The sequence below is a fragment of the Tenrec ecaudatus genome, chromosome 2 (genome assembly GCF_050624435.1).
Source record: "Tenrec ecaudatus isolate mTenEca1 chromosome 2, mTenEca1.hap1, whole genome shotgun sequence".
NCBI lineage: Eukaryota > Metazoa > Chordata > Mammalia > Afrosoricida > Tenrecidae > Tenrec > Tenrec ecaudatus.
In genome coordinates, this window is record NC_134531.1 from 221,106,839 (window position 1) to 221,127,932 (window position 21,094).

General features: G+C 48.8%; 2 protein-coding genes across 4 annotated transcripts; both read right to left on the minus strand.

Moving 5' to 3' along the window:
* Positions 1–1,305: 1,305 nt before the first annotated feature.
* SMIM11 (small integral membrane protein 11) lies at positions 1,306–12,841 on the minus strand. 3 transcript variants are annotated; one of them, XM_075542332.1, is made up of 4 exons: positions 12,727–12,841; positions 7,636–7,740; positions 5,852–6,033; positions 1,306–1,409 (listed from the first exon to the last, which is right to left on the minus strand). In XM_075542332.1, exons 2-3 carry the CDS (start codon positions 7,645–7,647, stop codon positions 5,869–5,871), a joined length of 177 nt encoding a protein of 58 aa, XP_075398447.1. In that variant the 5' UTR covers positions 7,648–7,740; positions 12,727–12,841; the 3' UTR covers positions 1,306–1,409; positions 5,852–5,868. The 3 variants fall into 3 exon arrangements, with proteins under 3 accessions (XP_075398447.1, XP_075398445.1, XP_075398446.1); XM_075542330.1 differs by having other exon boundaries at positions 5,840–6,033; XM_075542331.1 differs by having other exon boundaries at positions 5,840–6,033; positions 12,771–12,789.
* Positions 12,842–19,656: 6,815 nt separating this feature from the next.
* Positions 19,657–20,233, minus strand: KCNE2 (potassium voltage-gated channel subfamily E regulatory subunit 2). The gene has a single exon (XM_075543374.1). It carries the CDS (start codon positions 20,231–20,233, stop codon positions 19,862–19,864), a length of 372 nt encoding a protein of 123 aa, XP_075399489.1. The 3' UTR covers positions 19,657–19,861.
* Between the last annotated feature and the right edge of the window lie 861 nt (positions 20,234–21,094).

Genomic DNA, 21,094 nt, shown 5'->3' on the forward strand with positions numbered 1-21,094 from the left:
TGTGATCTCCCCTTCTTCATTGTAGTGGCTGCATGAGTCTGAAGTGGGATTTATGGACCAGAGTTGGGTTGGGATGCTTTTTGGGGCATGTAATTATTCTTGATATAAAACTCTTTCTTATACACGTCACTGAATTTTTCTCTAGGTAAGACAGCCTAACATACCATCCCTCCTTTACTAACCCTTCTGAACTTTTTTTCATGAGTAAATGTCCTTTTGACTTTGAAAGGTTGATTCTAAATTCCCTATTATTGTTCACCACACAGACCTCTGACTGAAAACTGAGCCATCGGCGACTAAGAGCCATGATCTCAGGGGTTCTATCAGTCTCTGTCTGAATAAGCCTAGTCTTTTTATGAGCTTGAGTTACTCTGTCCCACAGTTCTCTCTCACTGTAGGCAGGAACTTCTAAGGTGATCCTTTTCAGAGGGGTTAGTAGTAGTTTTAGCACATCTAGTTCTTATCTCAGCGTTGTAGAGACTGATGTTGGCTTGACCAATTCATCCAATGGACGTACCACTCTTCTTTCTTCCAAATGAGAGTAATAGTTGAAGCTTTAAAAAAAAAATTACTGCCATTGAGTCGATGCTGACTCATAGCCACCCTACAGGACAAAGTATAGAACTTTCCCTGAGCGTTTCTGAGGCTGTTTATGGGAGTAGAAAGCCCCATCTTTCTTCCTCGGAGCTAGTGGCCTTGTTCTGCTGACCTCGAGGATAACAGCACAGCGTATCCACTATGGCCCCAGGAAGCTAGTGGAACAGTTGTTCCTAGTTGAAGGTTGTTTTTAGATCCTAGTCAGGACGCACCAGAGTAGGAAGCAGAACACGGTCCTGTGGACCCTGCTGTCCTGAGCCCACGGCCCGGTGACTCCTCCTCTCAAGGTGCCCACCACTTGCCCTGTGTCCATGGATGGATCTGCAGCACAGGGCAACAGTCTTTAAGTCTCGCCCTGCCATGCTCCTTGTGGGGAGCACACGCGTCAGGGCAGGAGTCAACTCGCAGCCCACTGGTGCTGTGCCCTCCTTGCCTAGAGCACAGGCACTGCCCCCCCAGGGAGGGCCGTGGTGCTTGGAGAAAAGGGGTGAGGGTACAGTGGTCTATGCCCCGAGGGTCCCATGTCCCCATGGCAGATGTCATGTAAGCCTGACTCCCCCTCTCACAACTGTGTGTGTGTGTGTGTGTGTGTGTGACTTTGGCTTCTTCCAAAGACCACAGCCACCGTTTTGCAAAGGCATTTCATTTTAGTAAACAAAATACTGCTTCCTGTTAAAGCATTAAAAAAACAAACACCCTCACGTGATGTTAAGTTTAAATGGCTGGGAGTTTATTCTGACACGTCATTCAATAATTAAGTCTTCTTTCTTCTCAGCTGGCGTCCACCAGAGCTGACATTTAAACGGCAAAATCTAGAGAGAGACACGGGGCTAAGTGAGAAAGGTCGGCCCTAATAGTGGCTAACACTCCCCCGGCTCAACAGTGACCCCCTGAGACGCAGAGAGGAAGCACGGAAGGGTTCATGAGGATGTATAGTTTGCACCAAAAACTTCATTCCATCTGAACATCTCTTCTGTTTGAAATGGTACTACAGCCTTTGAGAAACTGCCAGCTGAGGAGGGAGCGTCAATGCCCCGGTGGGCCCACTCCTCCTTCCTGGCCCAACGCTGGCCACGTCTGTGGGAGGAGGACAAAGCCTACGTACGGGGGCTTATACCTAACCATTCCTTGCTCTCCTCACACACAGAAGGATGGCTGTCCGGAAATATAAGCCACATGTTGTTGTCCATCTAACATCTCAATTAAATCGCCTTCCCACACCCTTTTGGGAAGCCCTGGAAGCATGGTGAGATAAGCAATGGGCTTCTGACTTCAAAGAGCGCAGTTCAAACCCACGCACTGCGCCACAGGAGAAAGATGAGGCAGTCCACTCCCGCAAAGACCAGGTCTCGGAACCCTCGGGAAGAGTTCTACTCTGTCCTGTGGGGTCCCCAAGAGTTACAACGGACTCAATGACAGTTGTTGTTGTTTTTTTTAACCCTTCTCAATTTCTCTTTCACCCACCATAGTGACAAAGGGGTGTCAGTCGCTAAAACCTCTCTAAAGAAAAAAGCAAGCATAGCGTCAAGACTACGACCAGTCATTTCTTTGACCCGGTAGGTGCACCCAGCTCCTGAGGACCAGTGAGTGGTGGAGGACTGATGGAGGGCGTCATTTCTCTGTGAGAAGGACCAGTACATGGTTCACGGTTGACAGAGGGTACCATGTCCCTGTAGGGCAGCGGTTCTCAACCTGTGGGTCACAACCCCTCTGGGGGTCGAAGGGCCCTTTCACAGGGGTCGCCTGAGTCATAACAGTAGAAAAATGACAGTGATGAAGTAGCAACGACAATAACTTTATGCTCCCCTCAGAAGAACGCACTGCAGAGGACAGCACTGGGGTCAGAACTTGGGGAGAGGAGTGCGTTGGATTAAAGCACATGGGAGAAACGCAAAGGGATGGAGAGGGAGGAGAGGACGTGCTAGCCCACTAAGTTCCAAGGACAATGTTCCTGCTCAGAGCAGACAATGTATGGGGAGGACCATAGGGCCGGCCCCACCACGGGACACGGCGTCCTTCACTGAACCATGGTGCTGGGGGGGACAGCACTGGAGACACAGGTACGGTCGGGCACCATCACACTGGGGCGAGGCACCGAGGGCATACAGCAGAGCAGCAGGGGGAGCAGAGTGATGAAACCCCCAGAGAATACCAAAAATAGACTTGGGAGTCAGAGGGTGGAACCCCATCAGACTTGACTGGAAAACACTCGTAAAGGCCAACAAACAGAACTTGAACTATTTATAGCCTTTTCCATTTTTGTCAGTGGCTTTGTTTTTGTTAGCGTTATTTTGTTTAGGGTTTTGGTTGTTATTCTTGTTTTGTTGGTTTTGACTTCCTTTGTTGTTTTATTTGGTTTTGCTTGGTTTTTGCACTTATTAATGAATCTACATGTCTATCTAGATAAGATAGGCAGGATAAATAATTTGGAGATGAAAAGAGCAGGACCAATGGTTCTGGGAGGATATGGGAGAAGGGTAGGAAGGAGAAAGAAAAGGTGGGGAGGGTAGGGGGGGGGCGGCGGCGGAGGGACCAACCCAGGGACAAGGGAACTATAATCAATGGAAGGAAGGGCGTAGGATGCCTAGCAGGGCTTAATCAAGGGCGATGCAGCAACAAGGAATTACTAAACCTGAATGAAGGTTGAACATGATGGTGGGACAAAAGGAAAGTAAAAGGAAATAGAGAAAAGAACCAGGAGGCAAAGGACATTTATAGAGGCCTAAATACAAGCATGTGCATATGTAAATACATAAAAAACAAGAAGGGAATAGAACTATGTACTCATATCTGTAGCTTAAGAATTAAGGTTCCAGATGGACATTGGGACTCGACTCAAGTACTCCCTTAACACAACATTTTGTTCTAACAATCTGGCATTCTGTGATGCTCACCTTCCTGACATGATTGCTGAAAACAAAATGGGTGCATAAGCAAATGTGGTGAAGAAAGCTGATGGTGCCCGGCTATCAAAAGATATAGTGTCTGGAGCCTTAAAGGTTTGAAGATAAAGAAGTGGCCATCTAGCTGAGAAGCAACAAAGCCCACATGGAGGAAGCACACCAGCCTGTGTAATCATGGGGTGTAAATGGGATCAGGTATCAGGCATCTAAGACCAAGAACAAAACCATACCCAAGGTGAATTGGTGGTGGGGAGGCACCATGGGCATGGAATGGAGACTCAATGCCCATCTGTTGACAATTGAACATCCCCTCACAGAGGGGTCACAGGGGAGAGATGAGCCAGTCAGGTTGCAGTATAGCACCGATGAAACACACAACTTTCCTCTAGCTCTTTGGTGCTTCCTTCATCCCACTCCCATGACCTCAGTTCTACCTTACAAATCAGATTAGACCAGAACATACACACTGCTACAGATAAGAGCCTGTAACTCAGGGAATCCAGGATAGATAAACCCCTCAGGGCCAACAAGGAGAATAGAGCTACCAGGAGGATTAGGGGAAGGTGGAGGGGAGAAAGGGGGAATCGATCCCAGGGGAACGAATAATGGAAAAGTGAATGAGGGGCGACGGAGGATGATTTAAGATATGGAACTAATAATCTATAACTTATCAAGGGTTCATAAGGGAGGAAGGGCTTGGGAGGGAGGGGGAAGAAATGGGGGAGCTGCTATCAGGGGTCAAGTGGAAAGAGAATGCTTTGGAAATGGTGATGGCGGCCTATGTGCAAGTGTGCTTGACACACTGGAGGAATGTATGGATTGTGATAAGAGATGTAAGAGTCCCCAATAAAAATATTTTTAAAAAGAGAGAAGAATGTTATGGCTGGGGGTCACCACCACATGAGGAAGCGTAGTAAAGGGTCGCGGCATTAGGAAGGTTGAGAACCACTGTTGTAGGGGTGTGGCAGAGAGCTGGAGAACCTTGCATACACGCAGGTCCCACAGCGGGAGGGTTCGGTGGGCAGCGGTTGGGGGTGTCTGACCGAGGCTCACTTTCCTGGTCTGTTTTCAGTATGGACCGTGTGAGCCATGGTTTCTATCTGTGGCTTGCAGAGTTGTTGCAAGAAGTAAAGAACACGTCTGTCTACAACATGCTTAGCATATGAGAGTCATTCAGTTACGTGCTGCTATTTTTACTAACAAGTATACCTGGAGCCTGAGAGGTCTCTATTAACCTGATCCGACCCACAGCGACCCTACCGGTTCTAGGAGAACTGCCCACAGGGTTTCCATCGTTGGAATCTTTATGGGCAGCCTGTCTTCTCCTCCTCCCCTGGAGCAGCTGAGTTCCAGTCCCTGACCTCTCAGTTGGCAGCTGAAGGCGTAACCACTGCAGCACCGGGGCTCTTTAATCAAGGGCTTCGTACTGACAGCAGCGAAGACTCCCAGAGTGGAGGTCACCGAGCTCAGACCCAAGCACACACCCCGGAGAATGTGCCTGAGGCAGGAGCCTGGGAACCTGGAAGCCACCCAGGCGATTCTGGTGAACAGGCAAGATGGGGAACCGAAGATAGACAAATGTCCACCACTGTCTGCGGATAGTCTCTCTTTGAAGAAAGAGAAGGCACAGAACTCCACGTGACTAATAAAGCAATGGATCCGCACACACACCAGCACAGGACTGGCTCACGAGCACACACCTGTAACAGGGCCTTCGGAACGACTGCACACCCCGGGGTGCTCATCTTTGGAGCACCAGCAGCAGGGTGCACGGCGCTAGGGGCTGCCCACCACCCCGGACCTCTGGCCTGCCTATGTGCGGTCCTGCAGAAGGGGTCTCACAAACAAAGGCCCGACAGCCGGAAAGCTGGTTATATGTAGTCCTGGAGCCTGGAGAGGGGGCACAGCAGGGGCAAAGGTGGTGGGTGGGGTCAGGGCAGACGGGTGGAACTGATAGGCCACACCGAAGAGTGGATCTTGACGGCAACAGGGTTTGCTCAGCTTGGGTGCAGGGCGCGCTTCACATGCCCCAGACCCTCCATCCCTGCCTGAAGGTCTGTGCAGAGCAGCTTCGGTTCCCAGATTCCTGTGGCCCAGCGCCTGTTGAGAACCACTACTCCCGAGAGTGGGGGATTGCCCAGGGTGTGGAGCAGGGGAGGGTCTGCCTGGCCATTGTGGTGGAGTGAGGAGAGCAGAGGGCCAGGGCACAGGGATCAGCATGTGCACCCCCATCCCTACCCAGAGCCCTCACCCAGCCCTTCGGCACTTGAACAATTCCAGCAGGGATGGGGGTGGGGGTGGCCCTAGCCTAACTCCCTGCCAGCCGGGCCCACACTCACAGGGCCACAGACCGTGGGCTTCCCCGCCTTCAGTTTTCTTTCTTCGCCGACTGCGTTTTCCTTTCAGCCTCCAGCCTGTGTAGTTTTGCTTCCAGTCTCCGCCTCTGGTATATCTTGACTCCAGCAAACGCCAGGCAGAGGATCAATGACTTTGCTGCCAAAATATACAGCAGCACGGGCACGTGCTCGAGGACCTGAAAGACAGAAGCATGCCGTTCACAACGGTCTCCACGGAGGCGGGCTGCGTCTTCGTTGGCACACGCTTCTGGAGCACCTAGCATGTCAGGGGCTCTGGGCAAGAAGGTGCTGGGCTGCTCTGCTGCCTGGCCCAGACGCTCAAGACCCTTGCCCATGAAGCTGCCTGGCGTCCACTCGGCCCTGCTTGTTGCCCTGCCTCGGGCTGCACGAAGAGGATCACCAGCCTAGTTCAGGTGTTTCAGCGCTGATCTTTGCCAAGTTCACCCCGCAAGCAGCTCACTGCCTAGGCCTCGGCTTCTGAGGCAGCAGGGTGGTCTGGTCAAAGTAGCAGGAGGCAGGATAAGGGAACAGGATAACCAGAGTCTATGGAGCTGGTCTGGGCTCACGGCAACCCCATGTATGTCAGAGCAGAACACGTTCTTCTGGCCCACCCCATGTGGGAGCCCCTGGTTTAATCCGAAACCGAGCTTTAAACATTCCAGGAATGGACTATCTCCACCAGAAGCTAGAAAACCCATCGAAAGGGAAACACATCAACCAAAGACACAGGTCAGTGGCTTCAGGACTGACTGTGTAAAGGGGGTGAAGGAGAGGTGGCAGACAGAGAGAGGTGGAGCAATGGTAGCAGAGGTCAAGGACCCCCAAAGGGTAAAGCCAAGCGTCTCTGGGTCCCCTGTCCCGGATACTCAGCTTCATCAGTATTCCAGCTCCCCTTCCACTCCGACCCCCCCCCCCCGAAGGCATTCCTTACTGTCCGTTCTCACGGAGAGCCACGTGCAGAACTTGGCACCACCAGGCTTACGCTGGCTGCTCTGTTAGAGCAGACCACCAGGCCTTGCTTCCAAGGCACCCCTGGGTGCACTCCAACCGCCCAGTCAGCAGCCGAGTGTGTTCCCTGCCCCGCCCAAAGCTCCTTGCTGCTCTCAAGAGGCAAGAGAAAGCAAAGGTCCCCCGTGGACGGGGATGCAATTAGCCATGTCAGTCTCAGCTCCACCTGCAGCCCGGGTTATGACCCGCTCTCCAGGGCTTTGCTGCCCCTGAAGTGTGCAAGTCCATTCCTTGGAGCACGACTGCAATTGTGGCTTTCATCATTACGTAATGCCTTTCCTTGCTTCAATGCTATCATAACTTACTTAAATACAGCAACTCTTATGAAATATGACTGTAGGGAAAAGGCAGTTTCCATGAAAACTAAGATGGAAGACGTGAGTTGAAAGAGGTTGGCAAGACAACTGGAAAGGACTGGGGGAGACGTGCATAGACATCTGTAACGATCTTGTAGGTGGATGGTTCTGGAAAGTCCGACTCCTCTCTTAAGAACCCAAATGGAGAATGAACTGTAGGCAATATTTACAGGCCCAGTTCTGAGTGAGCAGAGGGGAGCTCTCCAAGGGAAGGCCTGGCCTCCACGTACCATGTGCTGAGTAAATGTGCACATGGGTGTTGTAGTTCAAAATGTTCCTATGACTCTGGCTCTGACCTTTAAAAGTTACTGTTTTTTATTATTCAGTCAATCTTCCGCTGCAGAGCTGTGACATTGACCTTTGACCACAACTGAGGAGGAAAGGCCGGCCCTGCCGGTCAGCGACTCTCCTTACCTTCCAGTTCATGCTGGAGCAGCTGGGAGTCAGGCTTCCCTGGTGCAGTCAGACTCCAGCGAGCTCATCAGGCGGGCGGCGGCTGGGAGGCCAGGTCACGCTGCTCTGTAGGCAAGAGAACAAAGAGGTCCAGTGGTGCTTTGTAGAGCAGACCGCCTGATGAAGACTCTCCTTTGCTGGTCACATTGCCCAGAGAGGTGGGCTCAGTGTCATGAACAAAGCTACTTCAGGCTTGGCGGATGCAGGTAGACTGGGCCTGGTCGGAGTCAAGCGGGGCTCTTGTTCAGCACAAAGAACCGGGCAGCTCTTCCCCTGGACACACACACTCCCACTCCAGAAGACTCCCAAACCAATCCCAGCCTGACAGCACGAGCGTTCCTGCGGCTGCAATCCGCAAGAACACACCATAGCATCTGTCCACGCTGCCGGACACTGGCCAGATGCGCAGACATCCCCCGGGTACCTGCAAGTCTAACTTGCTGACTACAAAGGTGGGCTTCCCACTGCCGCTCGGGTTTGCCGATTCGTGAGGATGACTCAGAACTCAGGAGGGCGCTGTCCTCACGATGGCAGTTTTGGTATAAAAGATACAACAGAATAGAATCAACACATGGCACACAGGGCGAGGGTCTCCAACATGGCGCTTCCCTGTCCCAGTGGACATGTTCACCATCTGGGCACATGAATGGCTTCCACCAACCTGGAAACTCACCTGAGCTTCAGTGTTCAGTGCTTTTACTTGGACTTCATTATATACCTGGGACTGACTGACTCAATGCCCAGGTGGATCAACCCAATCGCCGGCTCTCCTCCCAGAGGTGCGGTGGATTTCATATGGTGGGCTTTCGAGGCCCCACACCCTGAGTTACCTCACTAGCATACATTACGAGTTGCCACTTGGAATCCTTCATGAAAAGCAGATATTCCAAGTACGTGGAACAGTCTGGGGCTGACCTCCCAAGAACCAAGGACAAAGATCAGAGACAGGTTCAGAATATGTCCCCCAACCCACTGTCTCTCCAAACGAGTCAACGGCTGACTTGAGTCTTTCTTTTTCTCTGGTCCTCTGACTGTTCTTTAATTAAGCTTATCTTGGTTTAAAGAAAACCCCAAACATAAGTGTTTTAAGGGGAAGAGAGACAAAAAATTAAAATAGAATTCATAGAAGCACATGTATGAAGTCTTAACCAGGGCAGAGACAGAGCAAATCGTCATGAAGCCATAGGGGTGTCCAAAGACTCAGGCATGTGGCATCTAAATAGGGAATGGGACACAGAGGGAATTGGCCATGGTTGGTGGCAGAAAAATTCATCACAGCTGCTGGCAGGACTACAGAAGCTGGAGTGGGACCAGGAATGGGGTACATACACACTATTACTGATAGAAAAGCTTCCAAGATTGATTCTCGGCCTTCACCCAGCACAAGGGCAGCAGTTTGAAACCACCAGCTGCTCTGAGGGAGAAAGATGAGGTTTTCTGCTCCTGTAAAGAGGTATATAGTCTCAGAAACCCACAAGGGCAGTTCTACCCTGTCCTATAGGGTCGCTGGGAATCAGAACACTGTGGTTTAACATTGGGAAAGGTGTGTGTCAGGGCTGCATCTTCTCACCATACTTATTCAATCTGTATGCTGAGCACATCATCAGAGAGACTGGGTTATATGAAGAAAAAATCAGCATCTGGACAGGAAGGCTTAGTCACGACCTGTGATGTGCAGATGGCACCAGCTTGCTTGCTGCAAGTGAGGAGGACTTGAGCACTCGCTGATGGAGATCAAGGACTGCAGCCTTCAGTATGGATTATAACTCAATGTAAAGAAACCAAAACCACCACTGGACAATGATAAATAGAGAAAAGATTGAAGTTGTCAAGGATTTCTTCTTGCTTGGATCTAAAATCAATGCTTATGGAAGCAGCAGTCAAGAGATCAAGGGCGCAATGAACAGGGTAAATCTGCTGCACAAGACCTTTTAAAGTTCAGAAAAGCAAAGTCACTTTGAGGATTAAGGTGTACATGACCCAAGCCATGGCACTTTCGATCGCCTCATACACATGTGGAAACTGGGCACTGAATGAGGAAGACTGAAGAAAACCCAATGCGTTTGAACTGCAGTGCCGGTGAAGAATATTGAACATACCAAGGACTGCTACAGGGACAGACCAACTGGCACTGGAAGAAGTGCACGGCCGGAGTGCTCCTTGGAGGCCAGGCTGGCACGACCTGGTCTGACACCTTGGACATATTGTCAAGAGACACCAGTCTCTGGAGAAGGACATCACGCTTGGCCCTCGATGAGATGGACTGACACAGTGGCTGCGTCAGTGGGTTCGGGCATGGGAACCATTGTGAGAGCGGGACAGGCCTGTGCAGTGGTTAGCCCTGGTAGTGCACAAGGTCACTATGAGTCAGAGCCAAGGGAATGCCATCTAACGAAGCAACACAAAGTCACTGTATTTATATAAAGTGGGCGTATCTCATCTATTCAAGGTTACAGCTATCTTGAAAACAAGCTGCTCGCTGGTACAAGATAAGCAAGTTTTCCCCCTGACTGCTCCAAAGTCATATAAGTCAAGGAGAGGAGTCTAAACACAAACCCATGTACTGTAAGGATGGCTGAAGGTGTTCACTACCTGCATGTATAAACAGCCCACTTGTTTTTAAGTGGCAGCAGGTTCGGACCTTCACTGGATAGCCTACCTGCGATATAGCCTGTTGCCACACTTTCACTTGGAGTAATCCCTAATCAGTTTAGGGATTCGCTAGTGCTATAAATTGAAATAAACCATTTACGGTCATGCCAATTTTAATTTTATGATTCCAACTTTGACAGGTAGGACCAAGAATTTTTGAGGGGCCACTAGACCCATTAGGTTTGACCCTAAAGATTGGTGGTTCAAACCCTTCCAGAAATAGTGTGCAAGACAAGGCCTGGTGATCTGCTGCCAATGTGGAGACGGACAAGAACACTCGACGGAGCAGCCCTGCTCTGGAACACGTGGGATTGCCATGGGTCAGAACCGACTCGATGGCAACAACATACAAATGTAGCTGGGAGTTTGGCTGCTCCGACTTTTTTTTTTTTTAGCCAAAATTAGACTTCATGTCTGTCCAGCATTGATCCCTAAGTCAAGGACAACCTACACCCCCAAACCACATGCAATGCCATAGAGTTGACTCTGACTCTCAGCAAACTTACAGGTCAAAGTTGTATTGCCCCATTGGGTTTTCCAAGCTACACATCTTTCCCCAGCTATATATAGAAACGGACTGCTGCAGCTTTCTCTGCAGAGGAGGTGGTGAGTTCAAACTGCCAATCCTCAACAGCCAAGCACTTAGACTAACAGAAACATGTAACTACAGCTACCAGCAGTGTGACCTTGGCCAAGTGAGCGAGTCTCACAGAGCCTCAGCTCCCTCATCTGTCGACTCTCCTTCAGACATTATTAGACTGTAAAAGCCTGAGCGCTATGCTCAACAAATAAACAAATCCCAATTATTCCTTATAGGATCAGCATTGCTCCTTCCATTTAAGGGCATTCCAAGTTGAAGGACATTAGTAAGTTGCGTTTAGGCAAAGTGCAGTCATTTCAAAGTAAGACGTGGTGGAAAGAACTTCTCTGGACTCTATTCTTGGCATCAATGGGTGCGAATGTGATTTAGCCTCTCTGAACCAGTGTTCGCATTTTCAACATCCAAATCCAAACACTTGACTATGTAGTTCTGTAATCAAAAGTTCTCTCTGATATCACAGAGCCCGAGTGTAAAGATACCGTAGTCTCAGCCTTAATTTCATACCTAAAGTGATAAGGCGCAAATATCTTTAGAAATGTACTCGAGCCAGCATTGAAGGGGTGGGGGTGGGAGGGTGGGAGCCAGAGAAGGCAGACAACCTTCCCCCTTTACCCTTAAATTCCAAGCCCCCAAGTGCGCCATTTTTTCTAGCGCCCTGCAAATCTTCTGCAAATGAGGACAACTGAGGATGCTAAATATAGCGAATGTGGTTCTTCTCTCTGGGCCCACATGTGCTTCTGGCACAGGATCATAAACAAGGGGCAGCTGCTGTCTGAGAGCTGGGATGGCTATCTGAGAGTCTTCGGTCAAAGCTCAAAATGAACCAACGGCTTAGATCCTACCCCACAAACGTACAGTGCCTTTACCAGCACAAGGTTAAAAAGAAACGGGATTTTCCCTTTGCCAGGTTGTTTCTAAGGCACAAAAAGTTATTTGCTATTTTGGAGATGCCACTTAAAACACTATGATTGTAATAATGGACTGGCCACAACAAACTGTAGGGTCAGTGTGTCTTTGGGTTTCAACTCATCTCAAAGGCTAACTAGGCCCTGCTGTGTGTCTGAACTCCCGGCTGTTTTCAGTCCCTCATCTGAAGTACAGAGAAGTCACGGGGCAGCACTCTGGGCCCCATTCTCCCATCCACCGGGCTTCCCAGTCCCAGAGATACAACCGACCCGCTGGCAGGGACGCTCCCCCTCTCTGCCTGCCTTGGGGACTTGACTTTAGGGAATCGGGCCCATTCTATCAGACTCCACCTCTCAGCGACGGTTCGGGGGATCAGGGGCGGGCAGGATTAGCACCTCCACCTGCAGGAACCTCCACGCCCCGAGGCGCCTAGCCCTCGCTAGGTAAACTCGGGTAGTAACAGGGGTGCGCTCTCGCCCCGCCATACGGGGTGGGTGCCACAACAGCCCGCTCGGACTCCACGACGGCCGAGGCCGTGGTGCATCGCCCCCCCAACTCCTCCACAGACGGCGTCCGCTTGTCCCCCCCACCAACCCCTGGGAGACCAACACCCTCCGGCCGGAACCAATCCCGGGCTCCGCAGCCCAATCTAAACACGCCGCCTCCAGGCCCCAGGCACGCGGGGTCGCGGGCCGGGGCCACCGGGCAGAGCCGAGGTGGCCGTCACCTTCCCGGCCCCACCCCGGGAGCCGGCGCCGCGGAGCGCAGGGTCATCTGGAGGCGTCCCAGAGGGACACCGCTAACACCCGGCCCACTGTTGGACACCCCGGCGCCGCCAAGAGCTTTCCGGGTTTCAGGACAAACTTCTGCGGACCCGGATGTCCCTCACTTACGGTTCCCGGCGGCCGGAGGTGCAGCGCTGGGAGGGCACACTAACCTCGCCTCCCGCCATTCGGCGGGAAAACTACATCTCCCGAAGTGCACCGCTCTCTGCGCCGGCGCCGTGGTCCCGGGGCCGCCGCAGAGGAGGACGGGACTCGGGAAGTCCCTGAGCTAGGGGAGCCTTCCAGCAGAGGGCGCTGTTGCATCTTGGGGCCCCTGCCCATTAAGCTCTCGCCCAAAAAACCAAACCAAACTAACTCACTGCCACGAGTCAACCCCGACTCACAGCGACCCTTTTAGGGGAGCCTTGGTGATTACGCCTTGGGCTGCTCAGCACAGCGTCAGCCATTGGAACGCGCCAGCTGTTCCGCGGGAGAAAGACCCGTCTTTCTACTCTGGTAAAAAATTAACAGTCTGGGAAACACACAGGGCACTGGTCTACCCTGTCCTCTAGGGTCATTACGAGTCAGCTGTCACACATGTCACACATTCCCTAAATGCCACCGAGCAGCTGTCTGCAGGGGAGGATACCTGCGTCCTCAGAATGAACCTGAGCTGAAGGCTCACAACCTTGGTCTCTCTCTCTCTCCCTCCCTCCCTCTCCCCCCCCCCAGCCCCCCCGTCTCTCTCACTCTCTCTCTCTCTCCGTCTCTCTCACTCTCCTCTATGTATTTTGTCATTGGGGGCAAACCTCTTGAATATTTGTTATATGGTTTTGGTTGCTTTTTTTTTCTTTCTGTTTTTCAGTATCAGAAACTCAAGATTGACGAACCTATAGCCACAACAAGTAGAATAAGGGTTTCTGGAGGACACAGTGGGATGTGGGAGGGGGGATAGAGGCAATGTCAAGGAGTTTACAAAGGAAGAGAATGTTTTCAAACTGCCTGTGGTAGCAATTGTACAACGCTGCTTGATGTGATGGAACCATGGAACGATATTATATCTATCTTAGCTCCCAATAAAATGGTTTTGGAAGAACTAAAAAGAAAGTTTCCACATTCAGGACTCTTGTTCTCCGTTAAAACACCCTCAGTTTCCTGTAGGAAAACAGTAGGGTGCCCCCAGGATTAGAATCCCAAATTCATTATTCAATAAACACATAGCAACTGCGCACCGAATTTAAGCACATGAGCAGGGTCCCTGTCCCACGGGTGGACACAAATTGGACACACGCATGCACAGAAAATGAGGGGGGAAATAACTCAAGAAATTAGGGTCACGGGCAGGATGGTGACTTGACCCCAGGCAGTGTGCTTCCCAAACCCCTTGGGCTATTTTGTAGTTTGAGGACAAAATGTTAGGGGAGACAGAAGAGAGAGAGGCCAGTGTGAGGTCAAGGTACTGCTAGTACAGAACGTTTTCTTGAAGAAGGTGAATAAAACACAGCTTTGTTCGAAGCACTTTGAGGCTATTGTCTGATTTCAATCTTCTAACAACTGTCAGCTGTTGAATTTTATCTCACTCGTATGATCCTGAAAAACAGCTTAAAGAAATCTCCTTCATCTCTAACCCTTTTGTGTCTCAGAAATCACTTATTGCAAACAACTGCCTTTCCCCCACCACTTTGGGAAAGTCCTCTCCAGGTTCCCCTTCTTGTCCTTATAAAGAATTAGTTGAACTGCTTGTCCCCACTTATCCATTGGAACAAAATGTATTAACTAAACTTTGTTAAACTTCTCCCTTTTGCAAGTTCCCTGAACTTTTTGGCCCATCCTCAGCCTGAACTTAGGAGCCCTGGTGGTCTCCTAACCTCAAGGTTGGCTGTTTAAAACCATCAGTTCCTCTGTAGGTAAAAGATGATGCTTTCTCCTCCTGTAAATCCAAAGGGACTGTGCTGCTTGGTTCTACAGGTTTAGGCTGACCACTTGACTCCATGTAGCAGCACCACGGAGGAAAGGCCTGGTGATCTATATCTGATTGTTGTTAGTCTGTTCTGACTCTTAGTGCCTGTGCTCAGCAGAGAAAAACACTGCCTGGTCCCAGGCCTCTTTGGATTCATTGCTGTTTGAGCCCATCGCTGCAGCCACCGGCTGTGGCCATCTATCTCACTGAGGGCCTTCCTCTGTTCTGCCATCAAAAAGCAGTTTTGCTCTGAAAAACAGGAGGTTATCATGAGTCGGAATCGACTCGAAGGCAACAGATGCTTTTGCGATGCTTTTGCTTGATCTTGGGTTCAGAGCATTCTCCCTCTTGCAGCAGTATCCCCCCCCCCACCTCCTGCTCCTACGAAAGCCCCGTTTCCTACACCTGCAATCATCCTTTTGAATAATGTTTTTCTTTAAAGTCCGCATTTGTTTTGATCTTTGGCACTACCCTATAAAGGACATATGATTATAACAGTTGACAGATTTGGAAGCAAGAAGGTATTAAAGTAACTTGCGGAGGGTTTTAAAGTCTGCAAATGCCAGAGCTGGGACTTGAACTTAGGTCATCAAGATCTAGAGCAGTGGTTCTCAGCCTTCCTAATGCCGCGACCCTTTAATACAGTTCCTCATGTGTGGTGACCCCCCAACCAGAAAATTATTGTCGTTGCTGCTTCATAACTGTAATTTTGCCACTGTTATGAATCGGGTGACCCCTGTGCAAGGGTGCTTTAACCCCCAAAGGGGTCACGGCCCACAGGTTGAGAACCACTAATCTAGAGTCTTTCAGTGCAGGCGCGACAGTAGATTTGGGAAGTTTTGTGTTTGCATATATGGTTGGCTTGGTGTTTACATTGTATTGTGAACCGGGTGAAGGTTTGCAGGAAAGCTCTTCAGTTTTACATGCACTACTTCATGCATATTCAATCGCCTCACTGTGACATCACTTGTCCTACTTCCTCCCAGTGTTTACTGCTTCCATCCCTTCTTCATTCCTAGCCCTTCTGAACTGTGTCCTTGGGTAAATGCTGACTCCGGTGGCGGATTAGTCTAAGGTGTGCATGCTGCAGTCGGGTTAGCGTTTGCCTTACAGACTTATCTATGGTTTGACTGAAAGCTGAACCAAGGGGGTGAGTTCTAGACATGGGGGTTGACTAAGGGCCCTCCTGGGGGTTCTGTCACTAAGCTGGTCATTTTTATGACTGAGTTTTGTTCCACATTTTTCTCCCATTCCCTCTAGGGCTTCTAACGTGATTCCTTTCAGAACAGTTAGTAGTGATAGTCAGGCATCATCTCGTTTTTCTGATCTCAGGGTCATGAAGGCTGATGTTCTTTGAGGATTCCATTGGTCCGTTGAACTCAGTGCTCCATGAATCCTCAGTGTTCTTCATTCACCCTTTTCCCCTCCACACTGGGAGAGACCAATCGTTGCATCTGCAATGACCTGAGGGAGTTTTTAAAATCCCAGTTGCTGCTCACCACGATATGATGTAGAATGTTGTCTGCACAAACTGTGATATGCAGTTGACTTTGTAGTCCCCCAAGATCATGGTCCTGAGCCCCAAGGTGTTTGCTTTTATTTAAAAATTATTCATAACCTGGTCCCCTTGTTGCTTCACCACATTCATGGATAGATTTGTAGCAAAGGTAAATACACATCTAAAGTCTCCTCTGTCGACCCTATATAGACTTGAATATTCTCCCATTCTTTCTCCCATACCCATTCAACCTGCTTGCCTCACCTTACCCACTACTTTCTATCACCACCATTGCAGGGGTGTGTAAATAGCTATATTTACCTCTATGGTCTTTAACTCTCTCCGCTTTTCCATGTCTGTGCTGCTCTCTTTTCCTGCTGACCCCATCCTTATTGTAGACTGCCTTCCCTTTTACCCACATGTCTGTCTTCTAGCGAGGAAGTTAACCTCCTGCCCACGCCTCCAGCCCTCCCCTGTCCCCCCCATAGCCATCAAAGAACTTTTCTTTTATTGTGCAAACTTTTTCTTGACTTTTGACAGTAGTGGCCTGTGCTAGTCTGGGTGGACTAAAGAAACAAATTCATAGACACACATATGTGTATAAGAAAGAGCTTTATACACAAGAGCAATTGAATATTAAGAAAACATCCCAGTCCTGTCCAGATCAAGTCCACAAGTCCAATATTAGTCCATATGTCTGATACCAATCTATAAATTCCTCTTCAGACTCACGAAACACATGCACTGATGCCAAATGCAGGAAGATCATAAGCCAGTGGGTGAGAAGTCTTGTGGATCCAGTGGTGGTGGAAGCATCTCAGCATTGGCAGGGGTCTCCACGTGGCTCCTCCAGTTCCCAGGTCACAGGGTCTATCAGCATAGTGTCATATGTCTTGTCGTTAGAGCATCTCTCAGGGAGTGAGCAGAGAGAGAGAGAGTTTCCCACCTCCAAAGAGGAATAACAGAGTACCCAGAATCCTCAGGAGAAGACCATGCCAACATAGAGGTCTCATCGCCTATATCCTGATTGACTCCTCTACATTCTTACTCCTCAAATTGACATCACACTATGTAACTACCCCCATGCCTTCATATAACTGACTTATTTCTTTCAGCATAACATTCTCCAGGTCTGTCCATGTTAGGAGGCATTCACAGATGTCATTCTTGCTTCATGTCGGGTAGTACTCCATTGTGTGCATGTACCATTCTTGTTCATACATTCTTCCCATGGGGACATTCAGGTGGTGACCATATTTTTGCAGTTGTAGGTGTGTGTGTATCTAGTCTCATTGAAGCTCTCCTTGCTCTAGGCTGTATACCATTGAAGAATTGCCAAACGGTTCTCCACAGTGGCTGTACCACTACACGCACACACACACACACACACACATACACACACACACACACAGTGGGTTTCCAGTCTCTCCACACCCTTACCAGCAATTGCTGTTTTTGTTTTTTGGACTTCTCTGATAGTGCTGGGATGAGACGATGGCTCATGGGTGTTTGGGTGCGCATCCCGTTCATGGCTAAGGATCACCAACATTTGTTCACATTTTTGTTGGCTGCCTGAGCGTATTTTTAAGCAAAGTGTCTGCCCCTATCTTCTGCCCCTTTTAAAATTGGATAACTTGTTCTTTATCTCGTGGAGGCATTGAAATATTTAATAAATGTTAGAGATTACTCCCTTGTTTGATATGCCATTGCCAAATGTTACCACGGTCTGTGGAGTCTCTCTTTCCTTTTTGGGTGAAATCTTTTGGTGAACATAGTGTTTAATTTGTAGTGGATCCCAGTCATCTAGTTTGTCTTCTGCTATTTGTGCATTTTCAATGATGTGTGCTAGCATTTCCATGCCATGAACTAGGGTCATGAAGGAATAAATAAGGACCAACTTATACTCTACTTCCTGCCCTCGAGTCGATGCCGACTCACAGCGACCCTCGCGGGCAGGTAGAACTGCCCTCTGGGTTTCTGGACCTGCAGCTCTTCCCCGGAGCAGCAAGCCCCTCGCTGTCCCTCAGGGCAGCTGGCGGTTGTGAACTGCAGCCTGAACCCACGACACCACAGGGCTCCTCTGGAAGCACCTGTCACCCATCCATCCGTCGCCATTGACTTCCTCCTTAGCCACGATGAACAAGGGACCTTGCCGTGCCCTCCTCTCCCGGCTCTGCCTCTGCCCCCTGTGTAGATCTCCCTTATAACCTTGTCCCACTTTACCATCATGTTAGCTACACCTTGAACTCCTGCTCCACGGGGCGAGCTCCTCCAAGCCTGGGAGTCTCATTCCTCTCTGTCTCCTAGGGCCGAGGCCAGTGGCCCAAGCCGATAAGTATAATTTGTTTGAATTAGTGAGAGGAATCATCTAACCTTTGTGGCCCGAAGTGTTTTCATCTCTAAATGACATGGTGTGACAAGAATAGGTTGATCTCTGAGGCGGCTTCCAGTTCTGATACTCTGTGACAGCACGAACCCCAAGGTTCAAAGTATTAAGCAATTACCCACTCTCCAGTTTCTCAGCGGCCATCAGCCACTCGGGCACCTTCTATTCCGATAGTCTCTTCAAACGAAAATAGAAACGAGCGTTTGTAAATTGAAGAAAATAAAATTGAGTGAAAAAATACATGGTTATAAAGCAGTGTAATAACCATTCCCACCCAACCTCCATAATAGTGAGGATTTTAAAAAAATTAAAAGAGACTTTAAAAATTAAATTTTAAACAGACCAAAGCAAACGTATCCTGATGAGGGTGTCCATTTGTATGAGATCATAATGGTATCCAAAAGGTTCATGACCTCATTTAAGAACAAGGACTTTTTAAGCTTAATTTTCTCCAAACACTTATTTGAAAGATCCGTTTCTGTTGTGCTGGGTTACCAGGAACCAGAGAGCCCCATGGCTGGGTGTTCAGAAGAAAATCATCCCTTTCCTGTGAGATGCTGCTGGGTTGACTCAAACCTTCAACCTTTTAGTTAACCATTTACACCAAGAAACTTGTCATGCTGGCTCCCCTGAACCCCAAACTCACTGCTATCTGGTTGATTCTGATTCATAGTAGCCCCAAAGAGCAGAGTGGAAATATCCTGGTTAGTTTCCAAGACTTTCATCTTTACAGGAGCAGAAAGCCTCATCTTTCTCTCGAGAAGGAACTAGTGGTTTCAAACTGCTGACCTTCAGGTTGGCAGCCCAATGCCTAAACCACAGTGTCACTCGGGCAGAGTAGCTCCTGAATATTCTACTTCTAGGCTGAGGATGATTTGCCCTTGTGAAATCTTTCTTTTGTCTTAGGACTTACAAATAGTGACCTATCAAACAATAAAATTAGGAAAACAAAATCTAAAGTTATCCCATGTTCACTCATCCCTTTGGAGTCTGAATTCGTGACAACAAAGAAATCAGTGACATCATTCTGAACTTTGGCATCTGCATAAAATGGGGCGAGTTTTTGATACAGTGACTTGTCTCAGGAGAAACAAGATAAAATGATTTTTCAGTCTGTGTCTCAAGCACGTTTATTTACATATGGCTTTATTTTCATCATTGACACTGATTAGAGAGACATGTACATTGTGTAGAACATAAGAGAGGTCTTCAGCAGGAAATATTGCTCACAAGAGCAAAGCTAAATCACTAAAATTGAAATGCCATTCATTTTAGTTGACCTGCTACGTGGCCGTCATGAAAAAATTTCAACAGCGAGCAAAGAACTTTCTTATAAGAAATAACCATTTAACCCCCCTCACCACACTGGCTTGTCTTCCGATCTGGATGCCAGGCGTTGGTTTTGGGTCTTTCTTGCTTTTCAAGGGGAGATTTTGAACCCTGTGGCACCAACGTTCTCATGGACGGTGGACCTTGAATCTTCTAGATTCATAATTTGGTTTTTGTACTTTTGGCGCCAGTCATCCACAATGTACTGGTGGTAGGGGTCGTTGGAGTGCTCCTGCCTCTTGGATTTCACCGTGCTCACCAGAATGGCTACAATGATGAAGGAGAACATTCCAATCATCACCATGAGGTACAAGATGACATAGTAGAAGTTCTCAGCATCAACCTTGGCTTGCAGGGCCTCCTGCTCGGCTGTGGAGTTTCTGCGCCAGTTGTCCATATAAGTAATAAAAATCTTCTTGAAGGCGTCTTCCAGGACCTGTGTCAGGTTGGATAAGGACGGCATGTTTCTCTCCTGCTGCAATTTCAATGACAACACAATGAGTGCGGTTACGAACGCAGCTCCTTTCCCTATCTAGCTCCCTTCATGGAGAGGGGCTCAAGGGAGAAGGTATGAACAGCTGTGCTGTCCTCTTACCAGAGTTGGTGACTGACTGGTTGCCTACTGGGCTAGTCTTTAAACTGACCATATGCACTTTATTCTTTTTCATATGCGTGTTTTATTTGCAAAAAAAAATGTTTTAAGGAGGAGCGTATCAAAACAACACCAACACAAACGCTGCCACTGAATCGATTCCAACCTGTAGAAACCCTGTGTAGGGTCTCCAAGGGTATAAATCTCTATAGCAGCAGACAGCCTCAACTTTCTCCCTCAGAGACACTGGCGGGTTTGAACCGCTGTCCTTGCTGTTAGCAGCTCAATGCTCATTCGCCAATGTCACTAGAACCTCTTAAAGAGCACATAAGACTATCTACAGCATGATGCCAATTTTGTTATGTATATAAATAGGCCCCTACACATGACGATGTTCCATACAATAACTTACATCAGAACCACTTTTTTTTAAACTTTCATTATTATTGCCTATTATTATCCATATCCACTGTCATGGATCTTGACTGAAAGCAGAAAATACAAGAAAGATGTTCACTTGTATTTTATTAACTAAAACAGGTATTTGTGCGGATTATAGCCAATTGTAAATAATATTGGGAAGAATGGGAATTTCAGAACACTAACTATGTTCATGTGGAATCTATATGTAAACCAAAATATCTTGTTTGCACAGAGCAAGGATATACTTTGTGGATGAAACCACAAAAGATGTGTGGCAGAGTTGTAGCCTCTCACCACACTAAGCAACTG

Bases quoted from the DNA above. Each gene is read 5' to 3' on its own strand.
- KCNE2 (XM_075543374.1), bottom strand. From the start codon at position 20,233: ATGCCGTCCTTATCCAACCTGACACAGGTCCTGGAAGACGCCTTCAAG.